The 26,035-nt window shown below is 40.8% G+C and overlaps 1 protein-coding gene across 1 annotated transcript; it reads right to left on the bottom strand.

Moving 5' to 3' along the window:
- Window positions 1-1,740: 1,740 nt before the first annotated feature.
- acat1.L (acetyl-CoA acetyltransferase 1 L homeolog) lies at window positions 1,741-20,488 on the bottom strand. Its single transcript, NM_001091210.1, is given in 12 exon segments — window positions 1,741-1,971; window positions 3,291-3,448; window positions 3,528-3,592; window positions 4,910-5,023; window positions 5,308-5,403; window positions 8,958-9,108; window positions 10,840-10,983; window positions 12,278-12,378; window positions 13,095-13,190; window positions 14,459-14,576; window positions 16,061-16,108; window positions 20,310-20,488. Coding segments are annotated over 12 exon segments (1,263 nt in total). The 5' UTR covers window positions 20,361-20,488; the 3' UTR covers window positions 1,741-1,850.
- Between the last annotated feature and the right edge of the window lie 5,547 nt (window positions 20,489-26,035).

The raw sequence follows: 26,035 nt of genomic DNA, 5'->3' as shown, positions 1-26,035 counted from the left end.
TCCTAGAGGGCAGGTCAGCGCAGGGTAAAATGGAAACTGGACGAAAAGAAGCCACCGATCAACTTGCTTGAGATTCGAGCAATCCGCCTGGGCCTGCTCCATTGCCAACAGGACCTAACAGGTCAAGCTGTTAAATCTCTATCTCTTCAGGCCCTTGTCTTACATCATACATGATACTGTAGTTCCAAAGTTAATTTTATTCAATTCAAATGCTATAATATTCCTGTTGACTTTGGTACAAACGGATTTAAGCTCCACCTGCTGGGGGTATAGTAGTTTAGGAGGAGTCAGTTTTTTCTTAAGGTTGTGTCCTGCCTCCTAGTGGTACCAGCTATACCCACTGTCCCCGTGTTCCCCAAGCGACTGAAGAGAAAGATTTAACGGCGAGTACACAAACTCTCCTTATTACAGAGAAAAGGGTAATTTTTAAAAATTGGGGTTATTTGGATATAATTAAGTCTATGGGGGATGGGCTTTGTTATTTGGATCTTTCTGGATTAAAGATCCCATACCTGTACTAAGTTATTGATATTATTCACAGAGAAACTGAATTGCAGAGACTTTTAATCTCTTATTGAGCAGAATTCCATATTGCCACTATAATTGGGAAGGAGAGCTCACCTAGGAGCACCAAGGATGTCATATATATGTACCCACTACATGGCGGTGGTTTGGGGCTTTTTTTGCACCTTGTTCTATTTTTGCTTTTATATAATTGGAGTGCCCTCCATCAATTCCTTGTTTCCATATGCTTTGCCCAAAGAAGTGAGCACATAGGATGTAGTTTTCAGACATTAATACCTTAACTACAAGGAAAAGTGTGGAAGCCCAGAACATCTACATCAGGAGTCCTCTAGAGAGGGATTCTGCCACTCTCCATTCATTTCTATCGGATTTTTAAAGGAGAACTAAAGCCTAAAAATGAATAAGGCTAAAAACGCCATAGTTTATATACTGAACTTATTGCACGAGGCTAAAGTTTCAGCTTGTCAATAGCAGCAATGATCCAGGACTTCAAACTTGTCACAGGGGGTCACCATCTTGGAAAGTGTCTGTGACATTCACATGCTCAGTGGGCTCTGATTGGCTGTTGAGAAGCTAAGCTTAGGGCTCGTCACTAATTATCCAGCAGAAAATGAGCTTCCCCTGTAATATAAGCTGATGCTACAGGGCTGATTATTAAATTCTGATGCTAATTGCACTGGTTTCTTTGCTGCCATGTAGTAATTATCTGTATTAATTACTAATCGGCCTTATATTGTGACATTTCTATTCTATGTGTACTGTATATTGTGAGTGGGTCCCTAAGCTCAATAAGTGACAGCAGCACAGAGCATGTGCAGTGAATCAGCAGAAAAGAAGATGGGAAGCTACTGGGGCATCTTTGGAGACACAGATCTTTACTGCTAAAGGGCTGTGGTTGCCTTGGGCTGGTACAGAAGCACAAAACATAATGTACAACATTTCTAACTACTTCTTTATTTAGGCTTTAGTTCTCTAAAAGAGTATGTATTCTCTCTTTTAGTTCTCTAAAAGAGTATGTATTCTCTCTTTTAGTTCTCTAAAAGAGTATGTATCAATGGGTGAAAGTTCATCCTTTGATAAATACGCTTTTCGAAATTCCGTAGAAATGAATGGAGAGTGGCGAAATTTCACTCTAGAGGACTGTGGCGACCTCTTAACTTCACTCTATGATAAATATACCCCAGCCCAACAGACATTGAGTAGAGAAGACCTGTCACTATAAAACAAACTGATTTATTGAGTGGAAAGAGAGACAAAGAGACTCTCTGATCACAAAGTGCATGGTTTATGGTTGAATGAGTCTCAGAACAGTAAAGAGTCAGACCCTAGAGCTTCTCAATCAGAACTGCAGATGCTCCTCCTCCACCGTTGCAGATTCCAGCGATGCCAAACTGGCCTTTCTTCAGCGCATGAGCCATGTGGCCAACAATCCTAGCGCCGGACATTCTAGAGAGACAGACGTGCGTTATCTCTGCATCATTCTGACATCACAGCTGGTGTAAAGCAATTTATCAGTATCTGCTGTGCCTGGAGCTGAGCATTGCTCCAACTTGATACTTAAAGGGATGATTCACCTTTAAATTAACTTTTGGCATGTTATAGAATGTCCAATTCTAAGCAACTTTTCAATTGGTTTTCATTATTTATTTGTTTTTTTTCCCCCAATTATTTTCCAATGATTTTTTCCAGCTTTCAACTTGGGGGGGGGGGCTGATCAAAAAACAAATGCTCTTTAAGACTACAAATGTATTGTTATCGCTACTTTTTATTACTCCTCTTTCTATTCAGGCCTCTCCTATTCATATTCCAGTCTCTTATTCAAATCAATGCATGGTTGCTAAGGTAATAAAAGCCCTAGCAACCAGATGACTGAAATTGCAAACTGGAGAGCTGCTGAATAAAAATCTAAATAACTCAAGAACCACAAATTGTAAAAAATGAAAACCAATGGCATATTGTCTCAGAATATCTCCCTCTACATCATACTAAAAAGTTAATAATACTAAAAAGGTGAACAACCCCTTTAAAGGAAATTCTTCATGTAGGCCCTAATCTCACTGCATCTGCAATCTGGCTGCACGGGCAACATATCCAGATTCCTTTGATATTTTAGTGATGATAGTTCTTTAGCTATGGCCCTATGCTAGGGCTGGGGAATAAGTAAAAGTACCTTCCCCTGCATCTTAATCCATAGCTCCGTAATCTATATCTTCACTGCCTAATCTATAGCTCTCTAATCCATATCTCTGCAGCCTAATCTATAGCTTTCTAATCTATAGCTCCCCAGCCCAATCTATAGCTCTCTTATCTATAGCTCCCCAGCCCAATCTATAGCTCTCTAATCTATAGCTCCCCAGCCCAATCTATAGCTCTCTAATCTATAGCTCCCCAGCCCAATCTATAGCTCTCTAATCTATAGCTCCCCAGCCTAATCTATAGCTCCCCAGCCTAATCTATAGCTTTCTAATCTATAGCTCCCCAGCCTAATCTATAGCTCCCCAGCCTAATCTATAGCTTTCTAATCTATAGCTCCCCAACCCAATCTATAGCTCTCTAATCTATAGCTCCCCAGCCCAATCTATAGCTCCCCAGCCCAATCAATAGCTCTGTAGCCTAATCTATAGCTCTTGAATATATAGCTTTGCAGCCTAATCTATAGCTCTCTAATCTGTAGCTCTGCCGTCTAATCTATAGCTCCCTAATCTATAGCTCTGCAGCCTAATCTATAGCTCCACAGACTAACACATTCCCTTGTATTAACTCACCCTATAGGATGTCCCAGGGACACTGCCCCACCATTCATGTTGACTCTGGCAGGATCAATGCCCAGCATTTTAATATTAGCCAATACCACCACACTAAAGGCCTCATTTATTTCCCACATTGCAATGTCTTCTTTCTTCAACCCGGCTTCACTCAGTAGCTGAAACACAAAGGCAAAGCTCCCAGTCAGTTGGCTCTGGTCATGACACATATTAGTCTCCCCAATCCCGGTTTCCTACCTTAGGAACGGCATAGGCAGGTGCTATGGGAAAATCAATGGGATCTACAGCAGCGTCGGCAAATGCTACAAAACAGAAGGGGTCACTGCTGGTAAATTATACAGTATATAATATGTATATATAGTAATATATAGAAATATAGTATAACATGGGCTCTGATACATGGAATACATTGCTAGAGCAGCTGCAATAAATGATGCAGCCAACTTGTAACAATACTTGGGGGTCCGAGTAGTTCAGAGACAACTGCATCACACAAGTAATGTCAGTAATGACACCCGGTCCTGTAAATTCTACAGGTATGAGACTTGTAATCCAGAATGTTTGGAACCTGGGGTTTTCTGGATAACAGATCTTTCTGTTATTTGAATCCCCCTACTTTAAAGGGGTTATTTATCAAAGGTCCAATTTTAGAGCTATGTGAGCTTTTTTAGAATGGTTTCTAATTTAAGAAAAATGTACAAAAAAACTCGAAGTAAAAAACTTCAGTGTAGTCTGGGTGAAAAAAATTGAATACTGGAATTGATCAAGTTTTCAGTGGAAAAACTCAAATTGATGGATTTTTGCGATCGATAACCAATGGAAAAAAAACCTCAAACGTGAAGGCTACAAACCTCTTCAAATGGAGCAAGGGACCTCTGTTATGGACGTCTACATGACCACAACTGTTTTTAGATGGTGTATTTTTGTATTCAAGCCATTTCCAGGGTCGGGGTATAATAAATTTTATTTTAACCCATAAATTTGAGTTTTCACTGAAAAATACCCTTGAAAACTTAATTTTTTGTAGAAAACTCAGCCTTTGATAAGTAACCCTGTAAGTCTACTAAAAAATCCTTAAGGGTCAGGGCACACGCTCAGATTTCGAGTTGCCTGGCGACAATTCTCCTCTTCTTCGGGCGACTAATCTTCCCAAACTGCCTCCCACTGGCTAGAATGTAAATGACCAGCGGGGTGGCACTCTGAACGCTTCGTTTTCCAAAGTTAAATGGAAAACGAAGTGCTATCCCGCCGATGATTTACATTCTAGCCGGTGGAAGGCAGTTCGGGGAGATTAGTCGCCCGAAGAAGAGGAGAATTGTTGCCGGGCGACTAATCTCCCTGTATCTCAGCGTGTGTCCTGATCTTTAAACATTAAACCCAATAGGCTGGTTTTGCTTCCAATAAGGATTAATTATTTCTTAGTTGGATCAAGTACAAGCTACTGTTTTATTATTACAGAGAAAAAGGAAATCATTTTTAAAATTTGGAGTCTATGGGAGATGGCCTTCCTAAAATTCAGTGCTTTCTAGATAACTGGTTTCCAGATAATGGATCTATACCTGCACAGGGCATAATAAACCCCCCGTTGAATAATATAAGGTTATTGGAAGTCTTCATACCTACAATCCTTGCGAGGGGTGTAACATTGAGTCGGTTTGCGGCCTCTGTCGTCATAAGGAGCAAAGCAGCAGCTCCGTCATTCAATGTGCTGGAGTTGGCAGCGGTCACTGTCCCTGCAGGGGGCAAATAAAACAAATAAAGTGCAGAGCAGGGACAGGTCAGTTTGTCTGTCTGAAACTTGTCCTGTGCATCTGTTTTGCCTCAGACACATGGAGGTGCCGGAATGTCTATAAAGCTACAGGTCGCACGAGTCGTCTCACTGATAGAAACACAATACACTTCCCTTTGTCACCTGCAGACTTACCGACACTTACACGGTGCTGACGAGTGCAAGCTCTGCAGTCAGAACAATTTAGCAGGAAATGACAGGTATGATTGGATTCCGACAATCACTCACCGTTGTCCTTTTGGAAGACGGTCTTCAGTTTGGGGAATTTACTGAAGTCAACGCGCTTGTACTCTTCATCTTCTTGCACAATGATATCAGGCTTTCCTGAAACACAGACCAGTCAGGCATGGGAAACTGCAAGGCTGCTAAATGTTGATGAACTGCTACTCTCAGCAACAAGCACATTGGATCTAAGAGTGGCCTGACTTAAAGGACAAGGAAAGTCTAAAATAGAATAAGGCTAGAAATGCTGTATTTTGTATACTAAATATAAACATTAACTTACTGCACCACAAGCCTAATCAAACAAATGATTTATGCTTTCAAAGTTGGCCATAGGGGGCTTTCATCTTGTAACTTTGTTAAACATCTTTGCAAGACTAAGACTGTGCACATGCTCAGTGTGGTCTGGGCTGCTTAGGGATCGTCATAAACAAAGCTGCTTGAGTTCTGCATGGCTGGGAAGTAAGGCGGGGGCTCCCCCTGCTGTTCATAAGTATGATTGTTTCCCTGCTCAGCAGTTAGGGACCGTCTGACAATTCTTATCCACAGCAGTAAATGAAGGGTGAATTTCACTGCATACAGTCAGGTTTCTTATAAAAACAGTACACATTTTTTAATTAAAGTATATTGGAGATAGGTTTCTTTTTCATTAAAGAAAGTAAAAATGGGATTGTATTTTTTTGCCTTTCCTTGTCCTTTAAGGAGGCCATACACTGGCCGATAAAAGCTGTCGGCAGCTTATTGGTCCGTGTATGGGCCCCCCCCCCCGACAGGCTTCCCCGATCGATATCTGGCCAACTTTCAGCCAGATCTCGATCGGATGGGACTAAAAATCCCGTCTGATCACGGCTGCATCTGTTCTTTTATGCGGTCCTGCAATCTGACCGCCCGTTACTATTCGTTAGGATCCGATCATTGGGCCCTAGGGCCCACGATCAGATCAGCTGGATATTGTCCACCTCAAGGTCGGCATATCGGGGAGAGATCCACTCGTTTGGCGATCTCTCCGTGTATAGCCACCTTAATTCAAGTTATAGCATTGCCAATTCTAAGCAACTTTTCAATTTTCCTTTTTTAAATTTTGAATTCTGAATCTTTCCAGCTTTCAAATAAGGGTCACTGACCCCATCTAAAAAAAACCCAAATGCTCTGTAAGGCTACAAATGTATTGTTACTTTTTATTACTCATCTTTCTATTCAGGCCTCTCTCATTCAATGTACGGTTGCTAGGGGAATTTGAACCCTAGTTACCAGATTGCTGAAATTGAAAAGTTGCTGAAGAAGTAAAAAAAACAAAACAAAAAACAAATAATAAAAACCAACTTCAAACTGTCTCGGAATTTCACATTCTACATCATACTAAAAGTTCATTTAAAGGTGAACAACTCTTTTTAGGCTATGAAACTGTATGTAGTATAGACTACAGCTTATTGTACTTTTTGCAATCACAAGTCATGTTGCATGAGAGAGACACTATAGAGCGGATGAGAGCCCCCCTAATATTTCCATTGTGAGCTCAACTACAAAATACGAGCAACCAGAACGACATCTGATATTTTTACAGCCAAAGTCCTGTACAAAATCAAACTTCTTGTGACGTCACAACGTCTACTGGCACAGTTTGGCCCTTCACTGCCAAAAAGTGCAATCAAAGGGGAACCAATCACTAACCTTGGGGCACATCTTATATAAACACGCCGGCCTATGTTTTAATCTTTATGTCTCGTTTAAACCTTTCACAAAGATCAGAGTCAAACGCATCATGACCAAGTTATATCATATTGATCCTTGTACTTAACTCCTGGTCTTTATCATTTATTAATTAGCAAAGGCCAAAGTCTATAGCTACTCGTTATATGTTATAATGTATCCCACCCCCTCACTGGGAGTCACTATTCTGTTTGTCTGCTTGTCCCCCCCCCCACACCCCCTTAGGAAAATTTATCAAGAGTCAAATTGAAAAGAAAAAAAAAAAAAAAAAAAAAAAAAAACTTATGGTCAAAACTGTCAAATTGGACTATGGAGACTAATTAGAATCAAGCTTTTCTAAAAAAAAAAAAAAAAAAAAAAATTCGATTTATGAGATGATCGTATACTGGCCCTTTAAAGTGGACCTGTCACCCAGACACAAAAATCTGTATAATAAAAGTCCTTTTCAAATTAAATATGAAATCCAATTCCTATTTTTTATTAAAGCATTCATAGCTGTCAACAATCTTAGCTGTCAATCAAATATTGTCTGTCCCTCCTCTATGCCTTAGACAATTACTTTCAGCACTAGACAGTATTAGAGGTCACTGCTCTTCTCACATTCACCAGTTCTCTTTACCATTTAATTATGTAGCCAGGGCATGGGGCTATTGTGATACTAAGCTCTATAGTTAGTATAGATATGGGTATATAGAATTTATGTGAGAGTAGGGAGGGGTGTGTGTATGGATGCTGGGTTTTCATTTGGAGGGGTTGAACTTGATGGACTTTGTCTTTTTTCAACCCAATTTAACTATGAAACTATACTTCCCAACTGTCCCTTTTTTGGAGGGACAGTCCCTCTTTTGACAGCTCAACCTGCAGTCCCTCATTTGTACTGGAAAGTCCCTATTTTCTCTGCACTGAACAGCCAGAAAAAGAAACAAAGTTTCTCACTTAATTGGCTTTTAGCACAGAACAACTAACAGGTGCAAATAAGATACTTTGTAAAAATTGAGACACAAAAAACACTTTAGATAAGGAGAAATATTTTCAAAACTTTCATAACCTGCCAAAGTTTGTAAAATGAACATGGTAATTAGGGGGTGTGGTCACAGAAAGGGGAGTGGTCAAAAATGTTTGCGGTTCTACATGCGGAAAAAAAATTGTGTCCCTCTTTTTACTTCCAAAATGTTGGGAGGTATGACTATTGTGATGCACAAACAAGATTCTGAGATGATACAAGACTTGTCTTAATAACAGTGTGCACAAAATGGCTGCTGCTTGCTTGCTGTAATTATGAATTCCCAGACTGAAGGAAACAAGATTCAAATAATTTATATTGTGTAATTAAAGTTCATTTTACTAGACTAATGTGATAATAGAATTTTGAATATTTTGTTTGGGTGACTGGTCCCCTTTAAGAACTCTAATTTGATTATTCGTCTCCTAAAACCTGCTGAATTGCTTTTTAAGTCAATGGGAGACGTCCAGGGATCAGTTTGGAGTTGTCTGCAGCCTTCCTGACATTCAAGTGTTTTTTGGAGAAAAACCTCAAATTGAGATTTTAAAAGGAGTAAAAAAAAAAAAAAAAAAAAGAACCCTACCCCCCACCCTACATAGAACCCCCTTCCTCCAGGCAAATGCCCCCAACTATTTTCTTACCCCTCCGTGCAGATTCTGTGAGACCGGCGATTCGGCAATTTCCGTGACTTACGGCGCATGCAACAGAAACTTGCTCCAACTGCGCATACGCCGATACGGCACTTACTTCCCTGAGATTAGCAAAGATAACAAGATGACGCCAAAGAACTCCACTGGGGTAAGTAAAACGCTAGGGGCAGGTTAACACTTAGGCCTGGCGACTTATCCCCCCGAATCTGCCCGTGTGGCCAGACCCTTATAAAAGAGCAAGTTGGGCATCTCTGCTGCTGTAACAAATCACAACCGACCTGGCAGACATGTACCTTTTTGTGCAATGGTAACTGGTGCAATTTCATTGGCTATCAGACCGGAGTCCCACGCTGCTTTGCTTCGGGTGTAGGAGTGAATGGCAAAGCTGTCTTGTTCCTCTCGGCTAATGCTGAACTTCTTGGCTGTGTTTTCTGCGCAATTTCCCTAAAAAGCACAATAAGATGAGCAACGTGATTGGCTGAACTGCACACAGTGCGCATTGTGCAGGAGTGACCTGCAGGAATATACAGAGTAAGAATTAGGGAGAATTGTATGTGAATTGTATGTGTTTATAATCTCTGCACTTTACTCTGTACTGAGCAGCCTCCATAAAAGAGAATGTAGGTGGATCCAGGGCTGCCTCCTTGCCAAACATGAAAGCATTGCAATTAGTCTTCGTGCTGAATATATAGGTATTACAGGCCTGTTGGGGACCGGTTATCCAGAATGCTCGGGACCTGGGGTTTTCTAGATAAGGGATCTTTCTGTAATTTGGATCTTCATACCTTAAAGGGGAACTCCACAAAATCGTAACATTTTGAAAATTAGACATAATTTCAAGCACCTTTGCAATATGCATCATTTCATGATTTTTAAATGGTTTGGAACAGTTCCCTAAGCCTAGCCCCCTGCTGATCTGTCGGACTACTTTGCTGAGCTGTCTGACTACTGTTACTTTGTATCAACAGCCATCTGCAGCCTCAATTCCCTGCACATGTGATTTCAATTAAGGAACAGAACATCACAGTACAATGCATTGTGGGTTATGTAGTTCCTGCATGCTGTCTGTAAGCCGTGGAGTTGTTACAATTTGTAACATCAGTGTTTAGTCCCTCCTTCCCTGCCAGGATTTCAAATGATGCAGAAAGAAAAGAACTGTTAAACTGCTGGATTTCAGCATAGAAACAGGTAACTGTGATGTGTATATTAGAGGTTTCTGAGTTATGTGCCCTTTTATCAAATTTGGAAGCTGGAGTTCCCTTTTAAAGGGCAACTGTTGCCAAAAAATATCCCCTTTTTTTTTTTAAAATAAAAAAATTGCCCCCGCCAGCGCTTGGACACCCGCAACATAATGCGCTTCGGACATCAGGCACATGCGCATAATCAGAAAGTTGTTGCATTTGCTCATTATTCACATGCATGTGCCCCAACATGGCCGCTCATACCGTGAGCTCCCTCTCAGTGCGGGTGGCCTATTGCTGCCGGGGGGACCACCAACAGGAGTACAGGCTCTATTAGCTCACACCTTTGGTTGGGGATGATATTTTTTGGCTGCAGGTGCCCCTTAAGTCTACTAGAAAATCATGTAAACATTAAATAAACCCAATAGGCTGGGTTTGTGTCCAATAAGGATTAATTATATCTTAGTTGGGATCAAGTACAAGTTACGGTTTTATTATTACACAGAAAAAGGAAATCATTATTAAAAATGCTTTCTGGATAACTGGTTTCCAGATCACAGATCCCATACCTGTACTATTATCGTGTAGGGAAGCACCAAATCCAGGATTTGGTTTGGGATTAGATGATTCGGCCTTTTTCCAGCAGGATTCGGCCAAATCCTTTTGCCTGGATGAACCGAATCCGAATCATATGCATATGCCAATTAAGGGCGGGGAGGGAAATCGCATGATTTTTGTCACAAAACAAGGAAGTAAAAAAAGTTTCTTCCCTTGCTATCCCTAATTTCCATATGCAAATTAGGATTCAGTTCGGTATTCGGCTGAATATTTCGCGAAGGGGGTTCGGCCAAATCCAAAACAGTGGATTCGGTGCATCCCTAATATTATGTGAAATATAAAATGCATTAGAAGTCCCTGAGGAGAGCACTTTGATCCAGGACATGAACTCCCAGTAATGCCACTTTCTATTGTGTGGAAGTAAAGAGCAGCGTACCATGTGGATTTTGTTATAGACGTCGGTGAGTCCATCTTTTACTATAAGATCTTCAAGTTTGACTCCTCCGTACGGCGTGGCCCCTCTGCTCATGCAATAAGGAACATTGGACATACTCTCCATCCCGCCGGCGACCATCACTTGCTGTTACAAATATACAGAATAATCATTATATAATAATAAGTCTGCTAACATATCAGTAGCCTACAGCAGCTTTCCTATTTAAAGGGGATGTTCACCTTAAAATGAAGTTTTAGTATAACATACAATAGAGCTTTATAATCTGAGACAATTTGCAATTGTTTTTTACTTATTTTCTCTGGTTTTTGGATTATTAAGATTTCTGTTCAGCAGTTTTCCAGTGTGGAATTTCAGCAGTTTATCTGTTGCTAGGGTCCAAATTACCCCAGCAACCAGGCAGAGGTTTGAATGAGAGACTGGAATATGAATAGGAGAAGGGCTTACCCAGTGGATAAGTAATAATAAGTAGCAACAATACATGTGTAACCTCACAGAGTAATTGTTTTTGGCTCCTGGGGTCAGCGACCCCCTTTTGAAAGAGATTAAAGGAAAAGGCAAGTCATTCAAAAACTATAAGAAAAAAAAAATTAAGACCAGTTGAAAAATTGGCAAAAATCAGCTGTTCTATTACATACTAAAAGTTAAAGGGATTCTGTCATGATTTTTATGATGTAGTTTTTATTTCTAAATTACACTGCAAATAATTCACTCTACAATATAAAATTTCATTCCTGAACCAGCAAGTGTATTTTTTTTTAGTTTTTTAGTTTAGGTGCATCTCAGGGCATTTTGCCTGGTCATGTGCTTTCAGAAAGAGCCTGCACTTTAGGATGGAACTGCTTTCTGGCAGGCTGTTGTTTCTCCTACTCAATGTAACTGAATGTGTCTCAGTAGGACCTGGATTTTACTATTGAGTGTTGTTCTTAGATCTACCAGGCAGCGGTTATCTTGTGTTAGGGAGCTGCTGTTACCCATTGTTCTGTTGTTAGGCTTCTTGGGGGAGGGTGATATCACTCAAATTTGAAGTACAGCAGTAAAGAGTGACTGAAGTTTATCACAAGTCACATGACTGGGGGCACCTGTGAAACTAACAATATTTTTAGCCCCATGTCAGATTTCAAAATTAAATGTAAAAAAAAAAAAAAAAAAAATCAGTTTGCTCTTTTGAAAAATTGATTTCAGTGCAGAAGTCTGCTGGAGCAGCACTATTAACTGATGTGTTTTGAATACTTTTTTTCCCCATGACCGTATCCCTTTAACTTAAAGGAGAACAACCTCTTTCAATTCAACTGCATTTACAGGAGGTATTGTGAATACTGCGTGTTGCTTATAGAGAGAGATAATTATGTTCTGGGTATAAAGATTGTGCCGTCTCGTAGATGGAGGGTTACATCGCTTAATCCCGTATCTGTCTCACCTGATGGCCACACATGAGGCTCTGTGCCGCAAGCATGACGGATTTCATCCCCGACGCACACACTTTGTTGATGGTGGTTGTGGGAGTGGAGATGGCCAGGCCTATAGGAGTGAATCATGGAAATCATAAGCAAGAGATCTGTTACTCCTAACAAAATCTTCATTGTTAGGGGTTGTTCACTTTTGAGTTAAACTTTTAGTATGATGTAGAGAGTGATATTCTGAGACAATTTGCAATTGGTTTTCATTTTTTATTATATTTGTGGTTTTTGAGTTATTTAGCCTTTTATTCAGCAGCTATCCAGTTTGTAATTTCAGATGGTTGCTAGGGTCCAGATTACCCTAGAAACCATGCACGGATTTGAATAAGAGACTGGAATATGAATAGGAGAGGCCTGAATAGAAAGATAAATAATAAAATGTAGCAATAACAATACATTTGTAGCCTTACAGAGCATTTGTTTTTTAGATGGGTCAGTGACCTCCATTTGAAAGCTGGAAAGAGTCAGGAGAGAAGGCAAATGATTAAAATATTCTAAAAAAATAAATAATGAAGACCAAGTTGCTTAGAATTGGCCATTTTATAACATACCAAAAAGGTAACGTAAAAGGTGAACCTCCCCTTTAAAATCTTGAGAATGGATGAAAGCAACAATCTGATTGGCAGCTAAATAATGCTGCAAGGATACCCTAGAAATTGTGGATCTTGGTTTATCATTAAATCTCCAAACTTCTGTATATGGAAGGGATTGTGGTGAGGCAGTTGCTGCCCAACCAATAGTAGAGAACAAAAGTGGGTGTTCCCCAACATGACGTACCTGCACCAAGTGTAGCCTGCCTCGAGGGTGCTTGCCCCTGGCCAGCTTGGAGAACATTGCCCATGTAAACCTCCTTCACTTCATCTGCCGGGATACCTGTACAATGCGAAGTAGAGCATTATCACTTCCAGCCGATACTGGCTCAGTCGAAACCAGCAAAGTGCAAGGTACAGATATGGGATCCATTATCCAGAAAGCTCCGAATTACGGAAAGGCCATCTCCCATTGTATCCATTTTATCCAAATAATACCAATTTTTAAAAATGATTTCCCTTTTCTCTGCAATAATAAAACAGTAGCTTGTACTGGATCCCAACTAAGATATAATTAATCCTTATTGGAGGCAAAACCAGCCTATTGGGTTTATATGATTTTCTAGTAGACAAAGAAAATTTTTATGGTGGTTTTTATTTCTAAATTACACTGTTTACACTGCAAATATTTTACGCTACAAAATAAATTTCCATCCTGAACCAGCAAGTGTATTATTTAGTTGTAATATTGGTGTGTAGGTGCATCTCAGGTCATTTTGCCTGGTCATGTGCGTTCAGAATGAGCCAGCACTTTAGTATGGAACTGCTTTCTGGCAGGCTGTTGTTTCTCCTACTCGATGTAACTGAAGGTGTCGCAATGGGACCTGGATTTTACTATTGATTGTTGTTCTTCTATCTACCAGGGAGCTGTTATCTTGTCACGAAACTTAAGTTTCATGTGTTGCTCCCCTTTGATGAAGGTCTGGGGCATGAGCACCCAGACACAGCATGGAAAGCGGTAAGATTGTCCTTTAATTCAAAGAATTCCTGCTTCGTATAGTTTAGATTTATTTAGCTGTTGTCTTGTGTTACGGAGATGCTATCTGGTTACCTTCCCATTATTCTGTTGTTAGGCTGCTGGGGGGACGGAGGGGGTGATATCACTCCAACTTGCAGTACAGCAGTAAAAAGTGACTGATGTTTATCAGAGCACAAGTCACATGACTTGGGGCAGCTGGGAAAATGACAATTGTCTAGCCCCATGTCAGATTTCAAAATTGAATATAAAAAAAATCAGTTTTCTCTTTTGAGAAATGGATTTCAGGGCTAAATTCTGCAGAAGCAGCACTATTAACTCGTGTTTTGAAAAAAAAATTACAGAAAGATCCATTATCCGGAAAAACCCAGGTCCCGAGCATTCTGGATAACAGGTTCAGTTTGTGCATGCACGAGTAGTGTGATATAAATACAAATATACATACATATTAGAGCACAGAGTAATCAGACTGAGACACCAATATCCACTAGATATTATGGGGGGGGGGCTACCTTCTGCCTGCACTAGGCAAGAGTGGGGATTCTCTCCTCAATTAAAGCAAATGCTGAGCTTACCTGCTCTCTCAACGGCAGCTTTAATGGCAATAGAACCAAGTTTAGTTGCTGGGAGTGACGACAGAGTCCCTTGGAAAGACCCAATTGGGGTTCTAGTTGCACTTGCGATCACCACCTCCTGGGAAGAACAAGAAGCAGCTTGAGTGAATGGCCAGTAACTAGGCATGCACCAAATGCACTATTTTGGATCTGGCGAACCCCCCGAATCCTTTGCGAAAGATTCGGCCGAATACCGAAATGAATCCTAATTTGCATATGCAAATTAGGGGTGGGAAAGGGAAAACATTTTTTATTTCCTTGTGTTTTGTGGCAAAATAGTCACGCAATTTCCCTCACTGCCCTAATTTGCATATGCAAAAAATACTAGCATTAGCAAATGCAAATTAGGATCTGGATTCAGTGCATCCCTACCAGTAACCAGACCCAAGCGACTAGCAGAAATATTCAGCAGCAGTTTGGAGCAACACTGGCACTTTGCACATAAGGGCTCATTTATAAATTTGCAAATCAGAGGCTGCATCCAATCAATCGCACTATGCTCTTCTTTCATTCACACGTTGCACTAAAATGCCAGTGCCCAAAGTTTTGCTGGAATTCTGGGAAAACACTGCATTGTGGGTAATACTAATGGCGGGTTGCTGCCAATGTTTCCACTCTGTTTATTGCACTGGCATTAGTAAATGAGCCCTAAACTGTAACAATAACCACAGTGCAGCCCTGTTTTCTCCCATTAAAGTGGTTGTTCACCTTTAAATTAACTTTTAGTATGATGTAGACAGTGATATTCTGAGACTATTTGCTATTGGTTTTCATTTTTTATTGTTTGTATTTTCTAAGGTATTTAACTTTTTATTCAGCAGCACTCCAAATTGCTATTTCAGAAATGTAGTTGCTAGGGTTCTAATTCCCCTAGCAACCATGCACTGATCTGAATGAGAGACTGGGATATGAATAGGAGGGGACTGAATAGAAAGATGAGTAATAAAACGTAGCAACAAGAATACGTTAGACTTACAGAGTATATTTTTTAGATGGGGTCAGTGACCCCCCTATTTGAAAGCTGGAAAGAGTCAGGCAAACAATTCAAACACTACAAAAAATAAATAATGATGACCAATTGAAAAGTTGCTTAGAATTGGCCATTCTAGAAAATACTAAAAGCTGAACCACCCCTTTGATTACATTTTTTGGTTTATGCAAGTCCGATTTTTTAAGTTATTTAGGGACACTCACAGGGGCGTAACTATAGAGGAAGCAGACCCTGCGGCTGCAGGGGGGCCCAGGAGGTATAGGGGCCCCATGAGGCCCTAATTCATATACAATTTCAATAAATATTGGAGAAACAAGTCAACCTCTAAACATTTTGGGGCCCTGAAAAATTATTTGCTTTGGGGTCCAGTAATATCCAGTTACGCCACTGGACACTCATCTGGGCTTTTAGGTCTCTGGTCCCATTAGGAACAAAATACAACACAAAGTACATTAGACACACACACACACACACAGCAGTTGTAGGTAGGAAGAGAGGGACGCTTCAGTTATTGATATATAACTCCCAGCTCCCCCAAACCCCTGGCAACAAACAGAAGACGCAAAACTTACATTTAATGTGCGCTGAGATGCAAAGTTCCTGTGTGTGTTGTGCAATGCCTGCAAAACAGAAGATAAAAACATGTCACAACTGTCACATAAATTTACTGTATTTAAAGGTGAACAATCCCTTTAATGGGGCAATAAATAACTACATGACATTTATGCTCAGATATATAGAGACACACTAGTTGTTCTGCCTCCCTTCCTAAGCATTAAAATTGTGATAACTTTAACTCATCAAATTGTCTTGAGCAATGACTTAACAACCTCAGGGATTTCAGCAGACGGTTGAACTCAATCAGAATGACACCCTGAAGATCATTGAGTAGTTTATTTGAAACTGTGAGGAGCTTGACAGCAGTGAACATCCAGATAGGTCAAAAAACTAAAAACAATAATATGATGCACTCTAGCAATATAGATGCAGTTTAAAATGGAGCCTAGCATAAACTACTGGACAAGTGGCATACACCCAACAGAGATCAGAGGGGACAACAGAAGGGGAGATGGAACAAAACAAGAATGGCAACCATGAAACAAATTATACATGTGTAACATGACACTAGTGTTGTGTGGGCCGGCCCGATACTCACGGGACACCTGGGTCGGGCAGGTTCGGACGCCCCTTTCTGGGTCGCGACCTTACAATGCAGGCTTCCAACTTCTGGGTTCAACTTTTATAAATGCGCTTTCTTGCCCTATAAGAGGAACCCGAGCTCGGGTGAAGGGAGGGGGGATATCAGACGGCTGTGGGTCAGGAAAACCCGACCCGCACATCACTAACACAGACTAACTGCCAGCCTGGAAGAAGAATGATGGACAGAAAAGCCTTGGAGAAGCCGCACACCACACAAACCCAAAAATTCTTATCCTGGTGCCCAGCGATAGAGGAATCGGCCACCTCACAACAAGAGTCAAAAGAATTTCACTGGCACACAGGAGATGCAATAGCAGGGCAAGCCCTTGCAATTTTAGTATGTGATTGTGCACAATCGCATAATAAAATTGCAAGGGCTTGCCCTGCTATAGCAACTCCTGTGTGCTAGAAGAATGATGGAACCAGACTGAGTGTAGCAAGAGGGCAGCAGGGTGTACAGAGTCTGAGAATGATACTCCATACCTCAGTGCCCTGACATGTCACAACTATATCAGTCGCCTGATAAGAATGAAATACAGAAAGTTGCACTTGGATGTTGACGCACAGGTCAAAGCTAGAGGTGATTCAGGACAGGGATACACCACCTATTTCTCACGTCAGAGGCTAATCTACAACTCCCAGTACTGCGCCAATATTTGACCTGTGGGATACTGGCAGTTGCCAATAGAGATAAGGTTTGTCTGTCCAGAACTAGAATATTATAAGGAACCAGGAAGTACAGGATACCCCACTATGTGCTAGAGCCGCTGTAAGGTTGTTGGACTACAGCTCCCAGAATTCTCTAATATATTATGAAAGAGCAAGGTAGTGGAGTAACTTGATATTACTGGGCCCCACAGCAAATTCATTTTAGGGTCCTCAACATATCCAGAGATTGTCCTGTTTTACCCCCTATACCCCCTGGGCCCACAGGGGCTGCTTCCTCTGTAGTTACGCCCCTGGAGCAAGGCATTCTGGATGTTGTAGTTCTGCAACATCTGGGAACCCCAGGTAAAAAGTGCTATACACACTCGGGAATACATTTAAAGCGAAATGGAGCACACGGTGGCTCATAACACAGTCGCCTTTTAGAAGAGATGTGCCCTCTTTTATTGCACCAAAATATACTCTATTTTTAAACAACACTGGCACAGGTTTCCCTATATCCTGCAATGAGGAAAACTCAGCACTGACTCCAATGAAACACTGACATCTAATGGCCGTACTGATATGAACACTGACAATGTGCTGCTTTACAAACCAACAACATAAGAACTAATCATCTCTCAGGCACCGCAGTTCCACTTAAAGTGGTGATTCACATTTGAGTTAATTTTTAGTATGTTATAGAATAGCCAATTCTAAGCAAGTTTTCAATTAGCCTTCATTATTTATTTTTTCATCGTTTTTGAATTTTTTGCCTTTATCTTCAGACTCTTTCCAGCTTTCAATTGGGGGTCACTGACACCATCTAAAAACAAATGCTCTGTAAGGCTACACAGTTCTATTCATGTCCTCTCCTTTTCATATTCCAGTCTCTCATTCATATCAATGCATGGTTGCTAGGGAAATTTGGACCCAAGCAACCAGGTTGCTAAACTTGCAAACTGGGGAGCTGCTGAATAAAAAGCTAAAATACTTAAAAACCACAAGAAATAAAAAATAAAGACCAATTGCAAATTGTCTCAATCATAATAAAAAAGTTAATTTAAAGGTGAACAACCTGTTTACATAACTGGTCTGTATAATGCCCCTTTAAGGGTGGGCAACCCAACAGAGACACACAGGGTTTGTTTCCTTGACCTCAGGTACCTTTTTATATTACAAAAAAAGAGGAGGTGCAGTTATTGGTCCGGTGCCTAGGGCAACCCGATACCAAAATAAAACCCTATTAGCAAGCAGATAAGAGTTATCTGACATTTCTCTGCTCTGCTCTAAGTAGACAGAGCAACATCACAAGACGTCAGCAGCAGGTGGCGCTATTGTTTTGAACTAATTATATTACAAGTGTAAAAACTGCCAATACCTTGAAAACTAGAAAAAAAAATATAGGAAGAGCAATTCTACATTGATTTTTTTAAGGGTTTACATTTTTTAATAAACAAAAATCAGCCATAAGTGTTTGCTATACATATATTGCTCTATAAACTACAAATAGGGACTGGCTTAGCAGTTTCTTGTTGCCAGTGCTCCATGTGGAATGCAGCCAATTCATAACTCAGGACACAACAACAGGACACCAAAGCACATGGCACACTGGGTATAAGCCAATGGAAGAAATGCCTGGCATGCCCAGGGCCTAAGGTTCCTGGCAGGGTTTGATGCTGGACATTAAAGGGTATCAATAGGCTGGATGTTATAGAATGTCATCATTTTGTCTTATTTTTATTTGTTCTTTCCTCTTCTGTCTTTTTCCAGCTTTCAAATGGGGGTCACTGACCCCGGCAGGTAATAAAATGGCTCTGCGTGGCTACAATTTTATACATTATTTCTGTATTACTTCTTTTTCTATTCTGACCCTCTCCTCTGCTTCCAATTCCTCATTCACATCACTGCCTTGTTGCTAGGGTACATGCAGCAAGTATAATAATGAATGCAATTGGCTGCTCTGGGTTACAGTAATAGGGCAAGATTGCCCAAGGTTAGTAAATGACCACAGATCTTTGAGAATCCTGAAAAAAACTGTAATTTGCAGTCAGAATGTTTGGAGCGGAGAGGTTACATGTGCTCATGCCAAAACGTAACATAAAAATCGATGTGTCCCACAGGAAATATAATTCACTAGGATTCTTAAAGAGACAGTGAAATTGGTGTATGTTTAACATCGTGAGATAATCGCGTATCGCTTTTTATCACCAATTAATTTGATTGTGAAGAGATTGTCCAATAGCAACAATGATTACGTGCCGTTAGGCTCACTGCATCTGTCGCTGTTAAGGAAAGTATTTCAGAATGACATTGAGAAACAGTATTTGCAGCTTTCCAGCATACGTCAGAGGGTTGCTGGCTCCTTAGTTGTCACTGGTGGTTAAAACTTGTGGCTGTGTTTTATGATTCAGATTAACCCATTACTGGTACTGAGGTTATAGGGGTACTTACAGGCATAGTAAAAGAATATGCCTTATAATACTCCTATGAACCATGCAGCAATAAAGGGGTTAATCAGAAGCTATGCCTTATAATACTCCTATGAACTCTACTGCAATAAAGGGGTTAAAATAAAGCAAGGCATTATCATACTTCTATGAACTCTACAGCAATAAAGGGGTTAATCTAATGCTATGCCTTATAATACTCCTATGAACTCTACAGCAATAAAGGGGTTAATCTAATGCTATGCCTTATAATACCCCTATGAACTCAACAGTAGGGGTTAATGGCATTTGCACTGGGGCTCTCAGCACCAAGGGAACCTTTGAGGGGGGGGGTTGAAACTAAATACAGCTGTAAGGACATATGACATGTGGAGTGGAAGAGTTTTCAAGTTGCTCCCAAACTGTCAACCATTCAGCGCTGCCCTGAGTCCTGACTGCCAGCAGCTCTGTGTAAGAGAGCGGCCTATTTATCCACGTGCCCTAGCGTGAGTCTGTGCAGCGGCAAGTGCAAGGCAAGGCTACTTACCCGAGTGGAGTGTGAGAGACGAGCAGCTGTACGAGTGCCGCAGAAAGCCATGGCTGTGGGATGGACACTGTCAGCCTGCTCAGGGCACCTCCGAGTCACCTCTAGCCAAAAAGCACCTCTTCCAACCACCAATCATATAAGCGCCTCTGACCAGCCCCCGGATCCTATTGGCTCAAAGCTGACATGCTGAGGGTTGTCTAGAGCTGATGCTAATGAAGGAAATGAAAAGGAAACTGGCAGGCGGCCATATTTAATCCTGGCAAGTGTAAAGATTGGAGTGTAATTAAAAGGAGCCTGTGTGAATAATAAATTGGGCTGTGTTCAGTCAGTTTTTACTCTTGACACCTACCAGAAAGGAGGAGGCAGAGATAAAATACAGAGGGTGGAAGGCAGTGGTGTAACTAGATGTTTTTGGGCCCGACAGCAAAGTGATTTTAGGGCCCCAACTTATCCAGGTTGTCGGTTTTTACAAATATATGGTGGAATTGCTCATTAATTAGGGCCTCATGGGGCCCCCCCTATACCCCATGCTCCTCTGTAGTTAAGCCTCTGCTGAAAGGATTTGGGGGTCATGTATCTCACTGAATATTATATAGGTCATAACCCATGTGAGTTGCAAGTTCATGCACTTTACACAATAAATGTGTATGATAAACACTGCTGACTGTTATGAGATACACAAAGGGGTGCACTTTGTGTCAGTAATAGGGTTGCCACCTGTTTTGAACCGGACAGTCAGGTTTATCAGGGCACAGTCGGCTTCAAAACCTTGTGCCCGGGACAAAAATGATTCCGCTCTGCCTGCGCCCTATCCCATAGGCTGGAGTGATCTCAACTAGCCCACCTGTCTGTAGCAAAGTCCCTCAAGTCAAATCTCCTGTAGTAAGTGAGCAGCGAGCATATGGTTTTGGGTGCCCACGTTACGTAGCCCTCACGTATGTGTCACTTAAAGGAAAACTATACCCGCCAAACAATGTAGGTCTCTATTAAAAGATACTGAGTAAAACAGCTCATGTGTAAAACTCTGCTTCATGTAAATTAACCATTTTCATAATAATATACTTTTTTAGTAGTATGTGCCATTGGGTAATCATAAATAGAAAATTGCCATTTTAAAAAATAAGGACCGCCCCCTGAGATCGTACGATTCACTGTGCACACATACAAACCACATGTAAGGTCACATGAGCCAATTAACAGACAGAGTTCTGCCTTTTGCTTCCTCACTTCTTCCTGTTACAGTTAGAGTTGTAGTATTTCTGGTCAGGTGATCTCTGAGGCAGCACAGATAGAGTCACGAAATGGTGGTTCAAGGCAAGAGATGTAAAAGGGAAATATTTATGTAAATATATATTCCAGTTTGGTAAGATTCTTTAATATGTCATTCAATTTGATATAAACTATCTGTTGCTTAAGTATTCATTTTGGGGGTATAGTTTTCCTTTAAAGGGGGAAAACATGTTTTTTTCAAAACACACCAGTTAATAGTGCTGCTCCAGCAGAAATCTGCAGCGAAATCCCTTTTTAAAGGAGCAAACAGATTTTTTTTTTTAGATTTAATTTTGAAATTTGACATATTCTTAGTTTCCCAGGAGCCCTCAGGGCATGTAGTCATCAAGTAACGGTGGAGTGTGAGTGACACAGGACAGCAGTTACGGTAATGCTAAATCAGTTACTACCCAGTTTTCTTTGGTGATGACCATATTGTGTGCAAGTAATCGTATCTTATTGCTAGCTAACACATTAAGGGTTTTTTTTATCAATAATACTAGGTCCAATTGTAGAGCTATGTGAGCTTTTTTATACCTCAAATGAACTCACAACTCAAATGATTTCTAATTTTAGAATAAACTCGAATGTAAGAAACATCTTCAAATGGTTAAAGGGACCTCTGCCATTGACTACTACATGAGCTCAACAGGTTTTAGATGGTGTATTGTCGGATTCAAGCTATTTCCAGGGTCTGGGATTAACCCCCATTTTTGCTGTCGAGTTCATAAGAGTATTATAAGGCATAGCTTTAGATTAACCCCTTTATTGCTGTAGAGTTCATATGAGTATTATAAGGCATAGCTTTAGATTAACACCTTTATTGCTGTAGAGTTCATATCCTTTTACTATGCTTTAAAGTACCCCTATGATCTCAATACCAGTAAGGGGGTTAATCTGAATCATAAAACATAGCCACAAATTTTAAGTTTCTATTTGCCCATGTATGGGTTGACCGGATGGAAAGCATATACTGTTGGACAGTGTGTTGGGGTCTTAATAGTTAAAAATGGAGATGGCTTAGTTTCCTTTTAAGATTTCTTTCCCAGCATAAAATGTTTAACAAGGAATTATTGGATGAGTGTTTTGAAGTAAAAGAAGATCACAGAGAACCACATTTCCGGGTAGGACCTGTCATTCAGTTAAACAAGAGAATTTGTCCAGGGTCTGAATACTTTTGCAAGCAACTGTATATCAGAGTCAGTTCTGTAATGGTTCCAGTACTATTGTAGGGCATCAGCTTGTGAATCCAACACCTTCTGCTGAGGTCACAGTTCCATTGCAAGTCTCAGTGCAAATTATACACAACACACAATTGTGAACGCTAGAGTCCTGTGTGGGTCCATTTTTTTTGAAACCCGTACCTGGAACCAGAACCCGCAATTTGACCCGCATGTTCCCAGTACACAACCTGACCAACAATAGGCCAACAAACCCTCCAACCTAGGGGACAAGCAGACCGAAGTGACGTAACATTCATAGGGTGGGAGGGATCACAAGGGGGAGGGTGGGAGGGATCACAAGGGTGGGAGGGACCACAAGGAAAGGTGGGAGGGATCACAAGGTAGGGTTCCAAGGAAAGGTGGGCGGGTGGGGATCGCAAGGAAAGATGGGAGGGATCACAAGGGCGGGTGAGATCACAAGGGAGGGTGGGAGGGATCAAGCCCACACCTTTGTTCGGTTATTAGCCGGGATACCTGCGGACTGCCTGCACGGCCAAGGAATTGGGGACTTTTTGCCCAAAACCTGACCACTTTGCGGGTATTCTGTGGATACCCGACCCGATGCAGGACTCTAGTGTACGGTATATAGCATCTAATATATACATTGCCTACGTAGGTATAGTCATGCCGATTTTCTCTCAACGAGGCATCTCTAGAGATCACAGAGCCACTCTGTATTTATAGTCTCTAATGGCGCTGTTCCATGGCTGTGTGAAAAACAAAAACAATGTTTTATACAAATAAACTAGTAATCACGTCAGTAAAATGAATGAAATGCTCGTAAAAATGCAATGAATGTATACTCTTTTATTTCTATAGCGCCAACACATCTTAAGCTGCGCTTTACAGAAACGATTTGTCATTCAACTCAGTCCCTGCCCCAGTGGAGCTTACAGGCTCAGTCCCTATCACAGTCACACAATAACACATTCACTAGAGTCAACTTCACCAGGAGACAACCTGTCTGTATGATTTGGGGGTATGCGGGGGAGCATACAAACTCCCTGCAGTTTAAGCACATTTTTCACTTACTATAGGTTATAAACACCGAGCACAGGCTTCGGCACCGTTACTCATAGTCACAAACTTGGGGTATTTCCAGAGAGCAAGGAGATGAGGGATAGTTGGGGTGTATGAGACAGGCCTCGGTCATCAGCCAGAGTGAATGTTACCTGTCACAGTGATTGAACTGCCCGCCACCGAATAACACTACCAAGTACTACCAAGTACAGGGATCTGCAATAATGAAGGAGCACACAGGGTATTTATAGGATCAAAAATGAGGGCTAAACTGATGAGTGGGTCGACCAAAGACTTGCGTGATCAGGTGGGTCAAACTTTCAAGCATTGCCACTCCTCTTTGGCGATATATTGGCACTGACCCTTGCCCTTTTCTGTGGCTGTACCCATCAATGTATGAGTTAGCAGTATCGTCTTGTGATGTTGTTTGCTTAGAAAAATCTGTTAATGAGCAGAGAAGCCTCATTTAATGTTTCTCTGGTCAGTTATAATCAGAGCAACCTCACAAGACAGCGCTTCTCTCACAAAATAAATTTTCAGATGACTTTAGCCACATTGAACAGCAGGTGGTGCTGCTGTCTTAAGTGTATTATATTAGCAGTTTAAAATCTGCTAATAACCTGAAAAGCAGAAATGTGAAAAGTCCCTAGAAAACACTGCAAGCGTTTTTTTTTTTACATTTTCTGCCTCGACGGAAGACCAAGAGAAAGTTCAAACAGACACATATACATTGAACAAATGTGCTGCATAAGGGATATATATATTTATATATATATATATATATATATATATATATATATATATATATATAGATTGTGGTATAAGCTATGAATGCTAGTTAGAACAGGCTACAGATCATGGAAATAGTAGCAACAGACTGTTTAGTCCTGAGATGTGCTTGTATATGAAAAGAATATGGGGTGTCAGGGGCATGCTGCCCAGTGAATAGTTGCTAGGGTCCAAAAGAACCTAGCAACAATGCATTGAATCGAATAAGAGACTGGAATATGAATAGGAGAGGCCTGAAAATAAATTTTAGTAATACAAAGAAGAAAATAACAATATAATTGTAGCCTTACAGAGCATTTGTTTTTAGTTGCGGTCAGTGACCCCCATTTGAAAGCTGGAAAGAGTCAGAAAAAGGCAAATAATTCAAAAACAATAAAAAAAAGAAGACCAACTGAAAAGTTGCTTAAGAACTGGCCATTCTGTAACATATTAAAACTTCATTTAAAGGTGAACCACCCTTTTGTAGGGACAGTTAATATTCAGTGTATAGGGCTTGTGCTGAACATTCTTTGCATCTATTGTTCTAATTAGGAAATATCTTTGGTTTACATTTTTTGCACTAAACGATTAGAAAATGAAGCAAAATCCACATTCTACTTCCTGATCCCAAAGAGCAAAGTCAAATAAACCAGCAACCCAGTGGGAAGCCTCTGTATAAATTAACCCTTCCATAGTGGCTTCTTCATTGGGTTGCTGGTGTGCTCTTTGGGATCAGGAAGCAAAATGTCCTACTTTATTTTTATTTTGCCAGATTTAGAGCCAAGAAAAAAACAAAAAACATCTATATTTCCTAATTAAAAGGCTAAATGTGTGTTCACTACAAGCACTTTTCAACAAAAATGGGGTTATCCTGACACTTTATTATGCACAGAGAAGGGCCTTTTCTCCATTCCTCCTATAGTCTCCTTTAAAGGAGAAAGGAAGCTACAGAGGCATTTTATTGCAAATAGATTAGCTGCAATAGTGCAAACAAGAATGCTTTATCCATTCTATAGAATGTTTTAGTCAGTAAAGAGCTCTAGAAGCTCTTTCTGTTTGTTTAGGATAGCAGTTGCAGTATTAGCTTGGTGTGACATCACTTCCTGCCTGAGTCTCTCCCTGCTCACTTATAGCTCTGGGCTCCGATTACAGCAGAGAAGGAGGGGGGAGAGGAGCAAACTGAGCATGCTCACGCCCGGGGCAAGGAAGTTTATGCTGAAAACAGGAAGTCTGATACAGAAGCCCATGTGTACACAATAGAAGGAAAGAAATGTGCTGTTTCTTTTGACAGAGGACTCAGAGCAGCATTACTTTGAGGGTTTACTGGTGTATTTAGGTGGACCTTTCTGATAAGGCTTGTTGGGAGTCATTTATCAACACTGGGCAAATTTGCCCATGGGCAGTTACCCATGGCAACCAATCAAATTGCTGCATTCATTGTTCTAC

The sequence above is a fragment of the Xenopus laevis genome, chromosome 2L, assembly GCF_017654675.1.
Source record: "Xenopus laevis strain J_2021 chromosome 2L, Xenopus_laevis_v10.1, whole genome shotgun sequence".
Classification (NCBI taxonomy): Eukaryota; Metazoa; Chordata; class Amphibia; order Anura; family Pipidae; genus Xenopus; species Xenopus laevis.
Note: the sequence above shows the minus strand (reverse complement) of the source record. Positions and strands in the feature narration are given on the sequence as shown.